Source organism: Mesoplodon bidens, assembly GCF_964165515.1.
Source record: "Mesoplodon bidens genome assembly, chromosome: 13".
Lineage (NCBI taxonomy): Eukaryota > Metazoa > Chordata > Mammalia > Artiodactyla > Ziphiidae > Mesoplodon > Mesoplodon bidens.
The window spans coordinates 51700414-51716859 of NC_138169.1; the positions used below are offsets into that span (position 1 = coordinate 51700414).

The window sequence follows — 16446 nt, forward strand, 5'->3', positions numbered from 1 at the left end:
ACTGGTGATTCTAAAATTCTTCTTGTAAAAACAAAACCAGGAGTGAAGACCAGCCCCAAATTTCATGTTACAGCATTCCTGACTGCCAAACTCGAGACTGCCATTGGATCTCCTGGGATTCTGAGCCCCATTTACCCTCCGCCCCCATGCACCCTTTTCTTTGTTTAAGGGGATGGATGTTTTGTTGAGGATCTGAACTTTAGACAGCCCTCATTGAATTCCCTTTTATGGTGTCATTTTGATAATCTTTCAAGACTTTTCGTGTAAACTTTCTGATTGTCTCCATCTTCCTTGACAAAAGGCAGTTAAAGTAGATTTCACTTTGTGCACACTCTGTGTACTTCTCTGAAAGGCACTGTGAGTGGAATGCTATTTGATCCTTGCATCTCTGAGGTTAGACAAGGAATTAGAAATATCTGAACTCTACTTTATCCCCTAATCTTATCATTCCAAATGTGTGCTTAATTAGAAGCAGAATCAATACTTCAGGTCAGAATAAGTTCAAATGGTCTAGAATTTGTACATCTAAAAATGAAGAAAAAATAATTGGCTAGTAATATTTTAAAATACTCTCCTTGGTTAGGTGTATAATCATTCTCAAACTTTCCCCAGAGAATGCCATTTAAAGTGCTAAGGTTGAGATGATAAAAGTGGTTAACCAAATACGTAACTTCTTTCTTAGTTCTTGCAGTTATACCGCAGACCCCCCTGCGCCGCCCCCAGACTTTCCAGTGAGATTTTGTAACAATAGAGCTTGTTCTGAACTCTTATCAATTCTTACCTCAAGCATCCCCAAATTATGTCTGACTTGTAAATTCTAAGGGAACAGAATAGTCAAAATATTATTAAATTGTCTTCATCTATCTGGGAGTTTGTTATAGAATGTATCTGGCACATAGATAGAAGAGTTTTCACTAAATCAGTCTCATCCAAAAGCTAGAACTGGAGGAAACTGGAGATGGAGCCGATCAAGGGAGGCTGCACTCCTGAGAAACAGGCCATCCTCGTGAACAGGATGAGAGTGGCCAATCTGGCCCTGACTAAGCCAAGCTCACCTTGCTATGTGAACACAGTTGGTTGGCATCAATGCTTTGGACAGAGGAGACCACTGATTTTGCAGTGGCCAGGTTTTCTGTAGACAGGTGATGTCAAAGCCAAATAGCATGGTTAGCCATCTGGGTCTTTATATTACTTCTCCATTCTCTCACTTGTCAGGACCACATTGTGAAACGTGACTAAGAGCACACACAAGCCTGGAAAATATGCACCTTTGGGGATGGGGGACCATGTGGGTCCTTGGGTGCCAAATCAGAGAGACTGCTGGACTTGCTTTGGCCTGGCCCATCTGGTGTGTGAGGTGGCCTGACCTGCCAGTTCTGTGTGATGGAGGAATTTGTGGGCATCCTAGGCCCCTTCATCCGAGGGCCTATGTTGGGGAAGAATGGTCATATTAATTGAGTACTGGCCACAGGGAAAGCCCTACCCTAGCTGCTTTACATATGTTAGATAAGTTTTCTTACCACAAACCTGAAAATGCAATCCTCTTAGCCTCATCTGCCGAGAGAGAGGCTCTCGGGCAAGCAATTTGCTGCAGGTCACCCTTGGTCCACTAGTGGCACAGGCAGCCACACAGAGGTCTAGTCAGCGATAACTTGTGCTCGTCTGACCGTGTAGTTGAGAAGGTAGGCATAAAAATAATTAAAGAAGCTGGAGCTACAGATAGGTGTAACCCATGGTTGAGAAGAGTGAGCTCCAATAAAGAGGAGCGTATGCATAGAGATGGTGGGTGTTAATGTGAGCTGACAGGGCCATAGAGTAGGATCCAGGATAGAGGAGATTAGGAGAGGGCCGAGCTGGGCCTTTGGACAGGGTACCACCCAACTAGGATCAGGGCTCCTAGTGTAAGTGCTTTTAAGAGGAAATTTTTTTAAAAAACGGAATTCTAGAGGTCCAGTGTATTTCTGGTCTATATTTTTGTGACCGCAAGCGCAAGCAGGCTCCTGAGACCAGGCTGCAGAGGGTTTCCTGAGAGCCGCGGTGCGTGGGGATCTAAAGTCAGGCCTCTGAAAAGACCTGCAGGTGAGGCCGTTCGGCTCACCTAGTTTGGGGCTCCCGCCTTTCTCCTTGCTGTGCTCTTCTGAACAGCTGGGAAGGTGAGCTCCGAAACTGTCAGGAACTCCAGGGCTTCCTGCTGCCCCTGGGCTTCAGGAGAGACCCTGCCTCCTGGACCAGGGAAGAGCAAAGGCAGTGGGGGCGGGGCGGTGGGGGCGCACGAGAGATGGCCTCGGAAAGGGCAGTGCTGGGCCGCAGGGTGAAGCGCCCATCTAATTACAAAATATTTCTCAGGTCTTCTCGTGACATCAGTTGACCTTTTTGTATCCGTTTGGGAAAATCACACAGTGGCGAGCATCTTTTGGTTTGCAGGCGGCGCTTTAGGATGCGTGTGGTTGTGATGACCTTGCGGAGAAGCCGCAGCCACAGGATGGGAAGAGACGGCGTATTGTGCTCATTGGGGCGGGACTGTGAAAGGCTGTCAGGTCTGAGCTCGCGCTGGGCGCTCTCTGCTTTTCCAGGTGGCACTCAGGCTCGAGGATGGCGACGAGACGGCTGAACCACCCCCCAGCGGGTGCCGGGACCGGAGGAGGGCCAGCGTATGTTCCAGCACGGGCGGCGAGCACCAGGGCCTGGACCGCAGGCGGAGCCGCAGGCACTCGGTGCAGAGCATCAAGAGTCCTCTGTCGCCTCCGCCCAGCCCCTGCTCCCCGTCGGCTCCCGACTTCAAGGCCAGTCAAGTGCGAGATCTCCGTGAAAAGTAAGTATTAACCCAGCCGCGGAGAGGGGTGCAAGGATGCCGGAAAGAGGGAGGGAGGCCACACCCCCACCGGTGCCCTTGACCATCCCCGCCTCTCCTGCTCCCTGCCTCTTCTCTACCATTAAACCATCCTCCCTAATTCCCCCGGAACTTCCCAGGGCGGGGTGGCCCTGGTGACATGCGTAGACTTGGTCTTACTAATGCCGTGAACTCATCTTCACCCACTTGTGTTTTCATATTATTTAACATATCAGTTAATATTTGTGTAGAAATGCTGTGCTTTATCAACTAGAAAAGAATCCAAAACACAAAATTTTGGCCTAGAAATAAATGGTATGCCACCACACGAATGTGAGATCAATAGAGTCCGAGGTACCCATGACAATACGTGGTTGAGGTTGAGTTAAATAGAACAAATATGTGCTTTCATATAACTTCAGTAAATACTGGTGCCATCAACATTCAGTCAGTCATGCAGCATACTTTTTTATTAAGTGTCTGTTATAGGCCAGGACTGTTTGGGACCGTGAAGACATATAAATAGAAAAGGTATGATCTCCATTCCTGTGAACCTCCCATCTGGGCAGGGAGAATGTAAGAATGAAGACAAATACATAAGAAATGAAGAATAAGAATGAAGAAAGTAAGAATGAAGACAAGGACATAAAAAGAAATAGATTGACAATCCCATGAGAAATTATGTATGTCCAAAATATAAAATTTGACAAAATCTATAGGAGCTCCAGAAGTGGTTCCATAAAACAGAGGTGCAGCAAAAGGATGGCCATGCTCTGGGGTCTGGGTCCAGTTATATCTTCCCAAATGGATGCTCTCAGTTCACTAGGATGGTGGGACTCTGTGGACCAGTCCATGCCAGCCAACTCCACTGAGGCTGACAGATACACTGGTTGCCAGTGCACCTCTTCCTGCTGCTGGCGGAAACCCTGCTCACATCACTTGACTGAAGCATTTTCCCCCCATCATGGAGATCCACCTGGGAGCCAAATGTAGGTCAGGAGGCTGCTTGGTGTAGAAGAATATAACTCAGAATAAGTGGTATGACCTTAAGATAGTGAGGTCTGTCACTATCCACATATGTCCCTTCCTCTCTATCCCTAAGGGGACACCCACCCCATCCCCACCACTACCAAGAAGTGACTTGAGCAGTCTGGTACTCATGGGATCACTGGAACATGAACCGGTCCAGGCCTTTGGGTGCCCCCTATTACAGAAGGAGAAGGAGGACATCGGTCTGCGAGTGATGTGCAAGGCATGGTCCGTGTTGACACCCTTCTTCATCACCTAGCCTTCCATCTACAGGTTTTTCTGTCTCTAAGAGTCTGTGTATAGCAATCTCTATTTTAGTGAAAAGAAGACCAAAACTTCTGAACGGACTGAGGAATGAGAACCTCTACTATGAACATTGTACTTTGTCATCTAAGATCTTCAAGAAACTCAGGCAGTGCTCAGAGGGCCCTGGAAGCTCTCTGTAGCGCTGCTCCTGGCTAATAGCTTGAGAAATTAACATGGAGAGAGTTGAGGAAAGTGTACACAGTGGGCTGAAAAATTGGTTTAAAACCACCAAAGAGGCTGAAGGTAGGAGTTAGGAGGCCTTGTTAGCAGCATTTGGTGTTCTTTTGCTCTGTCTGACTTGTGTCATGTTTGTTTCTGTTCTGTTTCTTGTTTTTACACTTTTCAAAGGTCTCTGTGTTGTGAGTTCAGGTGAGCACACCTTGTGATATGTTGGCAAAGGTAACAGCAGTGGAGTGGACCATCCTGGGCACAGTTTTGAGGGTCTGGGCTTGATGGGATCTGGAACAGGAGGCCACAGATGCTTCTCTGAATGTTTCCACCTCAGTGTTTTCAAATAGGACTAATTTTTCATTTTAATGAAATTATTACTTTAATGTAAAGTTCATAGTATTTGTTTAAGAAAAATACACTTTCCAGCTTACCAAGAAAGGTAAAGGTTTTCAGATTGATGATGATGAAGTGGCTTCATCCATGAAGCCTGTTGGAGGGATTTTGCCCTGTGGCCCCAAAATGACACAGTAATTTTGGCAGAAGTGGGAGTAGGATAGAGGGAAAGTGTGACGATAAGCAAATTGGGAAGCAGTCCCTGCATGCATAGCTTAGTCACCTGCTCGGCATCTGTGCCTCAAAACATTACCTTAGAATCAAGAAGTTCATTGTGCTCTATTCCCCGTAGACCTTGAAAGACACAGACGCATGCCTGTCCTAGATTACTCTTCATCTGTGTGAACGTTCTGGCCCTGCTTACTGCTAACTTGTAGCAACATGCCTGCATACGTCACATATGGAGAATTTTAGGCTGAATTGTATTACTCTGTGTCCCAACTAATGCCAATACTTTTGAAAAGAAGGTAGAGCTATGTTACAGGTTAGAGATTCATGTTGTCCTAAACTGTATATGGCACTCTCCACTCAGATGGTTCTTCTCTGTCACTTGAATTGGATTCTCATGGTGATCCTCTGTAGGATCCAGGCAGGGACAAGTATCATTATCCTCACATTACAGATGAGAAAACATCAGGGGCTTGGTGCCTTGTGATGAATCTCAGGACTAGGGAGCTAAGCCCTGGGGTAAATCTAAGTCTTTGGCCTTTGCTGCTCAATGTCCGAATCGTATAGAACCACTTGCCACCCTACTTCCTAAACGTAGTCATTGAGTGAGATTTGTACTTCTGACTTTTTAGACAGGGAATTTGTTTACATACCATATATGTGTACTTTTATTCAGGTTAATATAAAAATCAAAGAGAGTCGAACAGGAGAAAATCCCCAAGTCTTCTTACAGACTTAGGCCTGCTAGGCTATGTGCTTTAATAAGGACGAGTAAGTCTCAGAACTCACATTGCTCTGCTTAGGTTTCTGAAGAAATAGAAGTCCACAGTGAGCATTTACCAAATAAGGTATGAGTTTATTGGGCATCTGCCACCTAAAAGTACCCCTTGTGACTATGTGTGCCATAGTAAGTTTCATCTTTGCAATTAAATTTACAGATCTGATTGGAAGAAAAATGTTGGTGCTTGCATTTTTTTTTACCAAGAAAGTTATTTTTAGCATCTAATCATCAAAAGAGCCAGGGTCTCTGGTTTAAATTGTAATAGTATATAATGTTAGGACTAAAAAGTCTTCAGGGTTGTCAAGCCCAGACCAGAAGTCCTTTCCGTGTACTCAGCCTCGGACATTCTTCTCCCTGAGGCACCCCATTCTATCCTTGAACTCCTTGGCTTGTTAGTAAAGTCGCCTGGTCTAAATTTACTCCATGATGTGGTAGCTCTGTTGGTGCTTAGCATTTCACTATATGGATAGAATTTCCCTATAACGTTTCCCTATTCATCCTGGTTCTTACCTCTGTCAACACACACTGGGTCTTCTTCCTGCTCTGTATATCCATCTTTCTGACGATGAACTTGGCATGGGACTTAATATGTAAAGTTTAATTTCATCCTGTTGATTTCCACACAACATTCTAACCCGTAGAGGTAATTTTGAACTTCATTTAATCATTCATGTTAGCAGTTGTGCCATCCAGCTTTCAGTCATGTGTATATTTTAATACACATGGAAGAGTGACCTGGCGGGTACTGGATGGTGACAACAGCTTGGAAGTAGATGGTACAGATGACTCCCACATTCCTCCAAGTCAAGGGTTGGAAATATTCTCTGTCAAGGGCCAGGTAATAAATATGTTAAGCTTTGCAGCCCAGACAGTCTTTGTTGCAACTATGGCTGCTTTTATGCTTTTTTTGTAACATAAAAGCAGCCATAGAACACAGGTAAGAGAATGAGTGTGGCTGCCTTCCACTGAGACTTTATTTATGGACACTGAGATTTGAGTTTTACATGTCATGAAATATTCTTTAGATTTTTCCCCCAACCACTAAAAAAATGTGAAAATCATTCTTAGCTGACAGACTGTATCAAAACAGGTGGTGGGCCACATTTGGCCCACAGGCTTGCCAACCCATATTCTAAGGGGCTGCGTTTCTTGAGGGAAGTTGCAGGGGAAGTGGTGTGGAGTTGGCAAAGAGGCAGTATGTGGGTAAGAGAGAAGAAACTGTCATGCCATATGAGAAGTCTGTTAGGGAACAGCATCCTTAAGTCCAGGGTTAGAGTAAAGAATATTCCATGAAGGTGTGGAGGCTGTTTGCTGATGGCTGCTCATGCGTTCCCAGTGGGAGGCTGAGGGGGTTGCAGGGGGTGGAGAAGAGTCAGACAGACTAGGGGGACATACAGAGCCAGTGTGGGGGAGGGCATGCGGCACTGAGCCCGGAAAAGGATGTGCTGCTCAGGGATGTAGAGGTAGGCTGGGACCAGTCTCAGTGGCCCTGAAAGGCAGTGGTCTTCAACCAGAAGTGATTTTGTCCCTAGGGGATACTGAGCAATGCCTTGGCACTTTTTGGGTTATCATAGCTGGGGTGGGGAGTGCTGTTGGCATCGGTGGGTGAGTCTAGGGATGCTGCTAAACATTCTACAGTGCAAGGACAGCCTCCCACAGTGAAGAATTATCTGTTATAAAATGTCAACCCTGCCTTAGGGGAAGGCACGTAATTGGTTGTGATTTTCACCTCCTTGGGACGATGCTGAGGCAGGGAGTCTTTTGACTGTTGGAAGCAGGGTAGCTTTCTTGAACTTTGTGGACCTATCTTAAATGCTCATCATGTGCATGCGTCAAAACTGACTTTTTTTTTCCAGAGAATATAATTCTTAAATTTGGGGGCTACTGTACAGATAGTACAGTAGAGTCCCTTTTTTGTTTTGTTTTGGTTTGGTTTTAACTCCATTTAGCAAAGTTTTCTACTTCACATTCTCAGGGAATATGCTGAGCCCTCTTTGAGAACCAAAAGTTTGACTAAATCTCATGATTTTCTCAGTAGCTGAAATGCCCGGCATATCCAATTCTAATCAGCTTCACACCTGTCACATTCCAAAAATATTGACGTAGTGGAATGTGACACCAGCGTACAACAAAATGGCAAGACAGGAAAATGATGATATGACAGAAGGTGTGGTCTTCTGCAGCCAGACTCGGGAACCTGGTTGGAGGAAGAGAAATACAGGGGACAAGCTCACTAGAGCCACCTCTGTCCACGCAGTGTTCACAGGTGTTTAGGTGGAGTTGAGAACTCAGCTTGAGGAGGAGAGGTGGATGCCCTCCTCTCGGCTGATGGTGCCATCAGCTGAGGGTCAAGAAGTGAAAAAGTTAAATTCAAGATCTGCGATTTTGTCCATGGAGGTTAGATTAGGGGTAAAAATTAGGAAAAAAGGCTTAATGTTTGTTGTACAAAACTACTCGTTCTAATACATTGAAAGTGATCAGGGCGTAAACAGACTGACCAGGAGTCAAGGGTTGTGGCCAGGCCTAGAGGTTGCAGTTGGGAAGGACTGGATGCAGCAGTTTGACCTACAGACATGCCTGACCCTCCAGCAGCACAGAGAGGTTGTGGCCTGGCCCCCTTGGTCCTGGAGAAGGGGAGACCAGGAGGGACCATGCCCACGTGGGCTACAGGCCACGGGTACTGACCAGGGGTAGCTAGCCCACCCATGCTGCAGCGAGGACCCTGGCAGGGTGTGGTGTGGGGACAGACTGTGGACACCAGCAGCAGAAACTCAGTCCACACCTGCTGGCCGAGAACCGGTCCTGGATCCTAGGAGCGGAGGAGTGCTCAGTCTGCACACATTCTCACCAGCATGGAATGTGGAATCACTGCTGTACAGGCCGTAGAATGGAGGTGTTTGGCTCTGCCACTGCTAGCCCTGTATCCATTTAGACATGGCCCCTGGCACAGAGTGAGAACAGAATAAAAGCAGCTCTTTTATGTTTTCAAGTAATGTACTGAGTGCTTAATTATCTGCCAGGCTTTATGCTAAGAACTTTAGTGTACTACGCTTTTCACTGTTACCCTATGAGGTATACATACTGTTACTATCTCTATGTGACAGGAAGAAAAACTGAGGCACAGAACATTGAAGTAACCTGTCCAGAGTCCCACAGCTAATCTATGTGGAGTTGGTTTTAGAGTTCAGGTGGTCTGGATCCGGAGTCTCGGCCCTTCACCATTTTACTAAACTACCCTTTTTATCCCCCTGTGATTCTGTAGAAATAAAACAAATCTACTGGGTCCTTGGCAATTAGTAAGCGATTATCAAATGCATGTTGCCCTTCTTCTATATTATTAGTTCTAGTTTTTTGTCAGTACATTAAAAAATTACTATAATACCTTATTTACTACAATACTACAATAAAAAATTACTACAATACAGACGATGGTGGACTGGTGTCCCAAAGAGCCATGTTACCTGAATTAGAATTCAGACTTCTTTTATACTAAAAGGGGACGGAGTATGACTGGTTGCTGCAAACTTCTTGGTGCCGGCCAGACAGAGGGGATGTGATAATCTTTTGTCCTTGCAGCTGTCCACGTAGGTCTGGTCACGATGTTGCTGGAAACCTCCAACAAGACAAACGTCATTCTCTGTTGTGCAGCTTTTTATGTCTATGTGTGTGACAAGTGTTATACCTTTAAAGGTGAAGCCTGGGCGGCAGAGCTTTGAGAATGGGCTACCATGTATATTTCAGGCTATAGACAACATTCTTTTATAAAGGCACAGAGCCAGCAAGACTAAGCACAGGGCACAGAGGTGAGGGCTAAAGGACTAGATCCAATACGGAGTCAGGTTTGTTCTTCTCTGTTACAGTAGGGGTTGTATCATTGGTGTTAACCTACAGAATTTACGACTCAGGTGACCTCAGTCCTGGCTCCTGGGGAAGGTTGGGCCAAGTGCAGAACAGGAGCAGCCACAGGTTGTTGAGGGCACAGGCATGGCCTTTCCAGCTACAGTTCCCACTTCCTCCCCAGGCTTGGCCTCGGTCTCCTCCACTGTAAACTCAGGGCGCTGATGCTGCTTTAATAGAGTGGCATGGGAGTCAAGAGAGGCAGTGCAAATGTGGGCTTAGCTCAGTGCTGTTACTGTAGTAGCTCCATGCCCTGGAGCTTTCCCGGATATTGTGCTATTAAAGAAGGTAATCGTTAAATAAACATGAACGTGAACTGGCGAGAAGATTCTGTGCACTGGCATAACCATGCTAGAGGATTTCACCACAACTAGATTAACAGCCACGGGTACCATGAGTGGCAAGTAGCTACTTGGGAAGACTGACCTGACGGTAATGGTTCGTTACCAGTGGGATTCACCAGCAAGGGATGTGACCTCCTCAGGTAGGTATGATTAGAATACAGCCAGTGATTCAGATTTACCAGTTAATGGCCCGAAGCCCTTCGTGGTTTCCTGAGTATTGAACAGCAAAGGGAGGATAGGAAGGGAGATGGCTGGGGGATGGGGGGCTGAGCAGAGGGCTGTGAACTTGGAACTGAGAGCACCTGCTCCAAGAAAGGACAGAAGCAAAAGGTAGGAAGAGGAGGTCACTTTGCAAAAGCTCCTTCTGATTTCTGGCGCAGGACTTCTGGTTTCTCAAAAGGTTCACTGTGATCAGATTGCAGATTTCTTTGGGGGTTTGGACTTTGCTGAATTGAATTTGGGGGATTTTTCTAGATTCTGCAGAAAATGGCAAAACTCTAAAACTGAACAGAGCTACTGATGAATTTTAAGTGAAGAAGTGAGATCGGGGTGGCATTTCAGCAAGACCCCTGTGGGAACAGCACAGAGAGTGCATGGGAGGAGAGCAGACAGCAAACAGGGAGCCTGGTGAGGCCTGGGCCACAGTCTGGAGAGAGGTGGAAAGGCCCGACAGGCAGTGGCAGGGAGAATGGCAGGCAGGAGAAGGTGATGAGATACAGGATGGACATCATTTGTGGGATGGTGACTGGACTGTATGGTGAGAAAGAGGAAGGAGTCCGGGGTGATCCCTAGGCAACCACTAACAGGGTCATGGGATGGCTGTCAGGCCACTGAGTAAGCTGTGGGCATTTTCAGTTTGAGATATCTGGGTCACAGGTAGAACGTCCCATAGGCAGTTGGATAGGCACCTCTGGAACTCTTAGCTTGGGCTTAGATGCCATAACCCAGGGAAAACAAACCAAGTGAGTAGAGAAGTGAGTGGATAAAGTGTAGAATTGTCATGAAATTCTGAAACTGAGAAGTTCACTCACTTCCCAAGTCAATGAACCTTGATATTGGTTGTCTTCAAGTGTGAATGCTTCTCAAGCTAGAGTGCCCTTACTTGGTGTGATGTTGCAGGAAGAGACAGCCCTTTACTGTGGGAGTGGTGAACACACGGAAAGGTTTTTGTTTCTGGTTACATCTTTGACTTGCTTTGGGTATTTTCTTTCAGTGTCAAGCCTGCTTGCCCATGACCTTGCAGACTCTCCATTTTCTGTAATACACATCTTCCCATCCATGTCCTGACTGTTCACAGCCCTTTCTGGTAGAGCTGATTCTGTTGGCAGTTCATGCAGGTATGGGTGTGGGTGGTCCTTCTGGAGAGCAAGCATCTGTCTCTTTATATCCCTGGCAATTCCAGGATCCCTTCGGAAATGGAGCAGGGGCTTTCTAATGATTACTAAACTGAGTCGATTAAATCCAATCATGGAAGGAAGAATGAGATTGTCTCTTTTCCAAGAGTCTGTGGAAGGAGCCTGGTAGTAACTCTTCAGTGATGAAGGTTGAACTAGCAGGGAAATAAAACCCTGAAAATGTAGGCTGAGGAGGTCAAATCTGACATGGCAAAAAAGGTGTTTATAGTGGACCAAGGTGATGCTGGGGAAGCATTTTGCAAGGGACCCCTTTGGAATAGGCTTTGGAAATTGACGAGGAGAGACCCAAAGAAAGAGAGACCTGGCCTAATGTCATTCTTGTCTCACAGATGTGTTCAGCGAGCTGACAGTGATCACAGAAGCATCATACTCTTGTAGAAAAAACATTGATTTCTGAGGGAGGTAATGTTGATGTCTCAGAGACCGATGAGGATTAACATGGGCTACAGTTGTGGTGCAAGTTTGTCTATATCAAGGCATCATTGATTCTCCTCGTGGTGGAATGGGGCCTCGGTGAGACAGGCAAGGGGTGAGACCTGGTAGACTCCCTATACATTTGAATACATGAAAAGAATCTGAAAGAAGGAAAGATTCACAGCTTCTTCCAGTCCTTAAAGAGAAGAGGCATTTATTTCCAGCCACAAAGAAATGATCATAGTAGAGGTAGCAGAGCATCATGGTCAGGAGCTTAGATGCTAAGGTTGGACTACCTGGGTTCAGATCCCGGCTTCTAGCTCTGTGACTCTGGGCAAGCTCCTTAACCTCTCTGTGCCTCAGCTCCTCAGCTGTGAATGGGGTAGTAATAGTACCATTTCAGCAGTTCCTGCGAGGAGTTCAGCGGTGAACCCTGTAAAGTGCTTTGCGTGGGAGCACCCGTCAGAGAGTTTGTTAAATAACTAGAATAAATGAGTCACTGCAGCCTCACCCTCAACACCCCCACCCCCCAGCCCAGTGAGAGTCTGATTTCCCTGGAGAGAAACAGGAGGCAGAGCCAAGCCAAGTAGAGGGAAGCCTCCCCCTTGCCCTGGGAGAGTGGCCTGCAGAACAGGGAAGCCTGGGCACATGTGGGACGGGTATCTGCAGCCTAAGTGCCGTTTGAACATCCTGATAAAGCGTGCTTCCCCAAGACACAGTAACTCAGTGAGGAATCAGAGACAATTATATCACACTTCAGGACTACTCCATTACAGTAATCACGTTTGCCTCCAGAGAAATTATTTTAATTCCTAAGGTTTGTTTTTTTGTCTTTTTCCCAGTCATGCAGTTCTGGTTTTATAAACATGAGTTTAAACATTGACAGGAGATGAGCCCCCATGAAGAAGTGGCCAGTCGGGAGCTGCTGCGTGCAGGCCTTGGTCTCCTAGAGGTCTTGGAACAGCACAGGGCGAGCGGGTGGAGGGTATCAGGGCTTCATGCCCGTGGCAGGCCTTCCGAAGTGAAACAAATACTTACTGGACTTGGGAAGATATTTTTCTTTCTTTATCTATATTTTTTTCACTTATAACAAGCTTTACAAAATTGACTTTGAGTTAGAAGAGTAAATAATTTTGATCGTGAAAAGAGGAAAAAATCATGAAGCAGAGAAGAAGTGCTTTGGGACTTCCCTGGTGGTGCAGTGGTTAAGAATCCACCTGCCAATGCAGGGGACACGGGTTCAAGCCCTCGTCTGGGAAGATCTCACATGCTGCAGAGCAGCTAAGCCCGTGCACCACAACTACTGAGCCTGCACTCTAGAGCCCGTGAGCCACAACTACTGAGCCCGCACACCACAACTACTGAAGCCCATGCACCTAGAACCCGTGCTCCGCAACAAGAGAAGCCACCCAGTGAGAAGCCTGTGCACTGCAATGAAGAGCAGCCCCCAGCTCACCACAACTAGAGAAAGCCCACGTGCAACAATGAAGAACAAGGCAGCCAAAAATAAATAAAATAAAATAAATTTATTAAAAAAAAGAAGAAGTAACTTTGCGGTTGTTAAAACGTGGCTGGGACTTGGGTCCACATCCATAATAGTTCACGCCCACAAGTAAACGAGCAAGCCACCAGTTCTCTATAAGAGAAACCCCAACACTGAGTATATTATTTCACAGTAACTATACAGGGATAGACTTCTTAGTCAGTCCTGACATTTTATGAACTTTGATGTTATGATTACTGCCCTGAGTTTGTTGAGCCAGGAATAGTAGCTTATGAGCCAAAGGAGAACAAAATGATATTCATTCATTCCTTCATTATTCACCAGCTCGTATTTTCCTGTACCTGCCAGATTTTCGGTTCTGAGGATACAGTGGTAAGCATGACCCTTATGACTCTTGCAGCCTCATAAGACAGTGTGCACATAAATATTGTAGCAAGTAAATGTGTGTAGCTTTGGAAGAGGGCTTTTGAAGGCTGCAAACAGGGCTGTGTGCAGGTAGCAGGGATGTAAGGATATGCACTTGACAATAATATGCAGTTCACATGTGCAGGGATTGTCATTACAGCGTCACTTGTAACAGCAACTTGGGGAGTGGCTAGATAAGGAAAACATGGCATAGCCACATGATGGGATGTAACTAGCAATTGTAAGAAGTGCGTCACACCAGAAGGACCAACATACTTGCCACATTAATTGCTGTATTAAAAGGACTGTAGAGGGCTTCCCTGGTGGTGCAGTGGTTGAGAGTCTGCCTGCCGATGCAGGGGACACGGGTTTGTGCCCCGGTCCGGGAGGATCCCACATGCCGCGGAGCGGCTGGACCCGTGAGCCATGGCCGCTGAGCCTGCGCGTCCGGAGCCTGTGCTCCGCAATGGGAGAGGCCACAGCAGTGAGAGGCCCGCGTACCGCAAAAAAAAAAAAAAAAAAAAAAAAAAAAAAAGAAGCACTGTAGAATAATATATGTTAAAACTTTCTTTTTTAATCTGGAAATTTACCCACCGAATTTATAACTGTGGTTACCTCTGGTCAAAGGGGACTTAATTTTTATCAGTAATATTATACTTTTTCAAAGGGAGTATGAATTCTTATAATTAAATATTAATTTAAAAGATTTTTTTAGCAAAAAGGATAGTGGGATGGGGCAGTGTGGGGGTGGGGGGTCCACAAACCCTCCTCAGGCATTTGGGCTGAGTCCTGAAGGATGATTGATGGTGGTGTGTCAAAGTCCAAAGCATGTGAAAAGGCAATTCGAGTTCTAGAATCAAAGTGAGTCATGAGTTTGAAAGATGGACCTACACACAAAACTCGGAAACGGGGTTGGCTTCCTCGTGGTGGTTACATTTGATAGCTGCCTCTTAAAGAGACACATATCATGTCTCTTCCTAGCTTGGAGTCTTTCATTCTTTAGTATCATTGCCTTCCTGTTTGTGAAAACATGAAACAGAATGTGTGTAAGAAGTTCTGTTATTCGAAACATTTAAAAGTGAGCTTGGCTAGACAGCACACTATTTGACTAATAGTTATACAACTTCTGGAGGTGAGAGAACTTGTCTGATGTCCATCCAATTTCATTTCGTCAGCTATCATAGACTGCCAGAGATGAAGGCTCCTGTTCTGCTGTTCCACTTTATTTTATGGGTGACATAAGAGAGCCTCTGGGTCTCAGGATGGAGCCAAGCCAGACGCAGGCAGGGCTGCTTTCACCTCTGGAGGCTGCCATCTTGAAACCTCAGCCTGGGTCTGTGCTTGGCGTCCCTGCTGTTTCCAGAAGATCACAGAGAATTCCATCTACCTTCATCTTAGTTTCTCTTCTGCTCTCTCAGGCCTCTAAGAGACACTTAAGGCAATTAGGTAGTATCTCTGGCTTGGAATAAAGTCTTTTTTAAACATAAAATCAAAATACCCACAAAAGAAAGTAGTGAGACACCTCATAGTCCGCAGTTATCACTGGATTGATTTGTTTTACTCCTAAATAAACCTGCAACCAGGCTACTAATTGTGTTTTTTTTTCCTATTGGTTTTAGGCTATGCAGACTGGAATTCCATTATATTAAACTGCTCCATGTTTTCCGCAGAAATAATGTGCTGGATCCATTAGTATTTTATTCTAAAACAAAATAGCAAAATAATGGCTCGTGCATTAAGGTTCTGGCCAGTTGTCCAGTTCCTGGGTATATTCAGTATCCATGGCCTGTAAATATGCTCCTTCTAAACTCTGAGTGTTACAGGGACAATAAATACTTTCCTATCTAACTTTGGGTTCTCACCATGGAAACATCAGAGCAGCAGCTGGGCTCTCTGAAACGTCCTTTCATTCTCTTAGTAGCTGGCAAAAATCTTTTGAGAGAAGCTTCTTCTTCTTCTTTTTTTTTTTTTTTTTGGTGGATAACAAAACTATTTTTGAATGAAATCACTGCTTCAGTTGGTCAGATATACGTCTTAACTGATTAAGATAACTAATTGGAAATTTTCAAATCTCTTCTTGGGGCCTTGGTAACCTAGAAACAGCCTTGAAGTGAGCAGAAAGTATGAGTCACCGGGAGGCTTAGTTCAAACGCCAGTTGAAGCGAACTCTCTCACAGAGGGATGCAGTGTTTGCTCCGTCTGAGGGATACAGATGGAGCCCAAGGGGGCACTTGGTCTGACAGAAATTTAACACACTATTTCTTCTGTTTATTTGTTTTTGTGTTTGTGTTTGTTTGTTTAAATTGTAAATTTAAAAATTTTTTTATTGTGGTAAAATATACATAACATAAAGTTTACCATTTTAACCATTTTTAATTGTACAATTTAGTGGCATTCATTACATTCACAGTAACACTATTTCTATGACATTTTTTTCATCTAATTATAGTATGTCATATGCATTTTACAGAACTAAATGGGGCATTTAAAATGCCTGCATCTTATCTAAACCTTAATACAGAGCTTACTAACTAGTTGCCACAAATGGGTCACACCTGTGTCAAGACAATGATTTCCCCCCCCCCCACCTCTGGGCAACCAGGCAGGTCTGGGGTGACTGGGGCACTGGGAGGGTCTCCTGTCCGTTACTCTGGTGGGCTGTGCAGATGTTCTTGTCTATGCCCTGTGCAGGGAAGACTGAGAAGCACCATCCAGGGTGCTGTTGCTTAGAAGGAAATGTGCGGTGACGGTGGAGCAATGAAACCAGTTTAGATTCTGCTTCGGGTTCA

At 45.4% G+C, this 16446-nt stretch overlaps 1 protein-coding gene across 7 annotated transcripts in view; it reads left to right on the forward strand.

Moving 5' to 3' along the window:
• FHOD3 (formin homology 2 domain containing 3) overlaps positions 1 to 16446 on the forward strand; it is a 497371-nt gene that overhangs the window by 318605 nt on the left and 162320 nt on the right. For all 7 annotated transcript variants that reach the window (XM_081253453.1, XM_081253447.1, XM_081253448.1 and 4 more), the window contains exon 10: positions 2574 to 2812. In XM_081253453.1, the coding sequence (XP_081109579.1) occupies positions 2574 to 2812 (239 nt within the window). The remainder of the gene's footprint in view (positions 1 to 2573; positions 2813 to 16446) is intronic.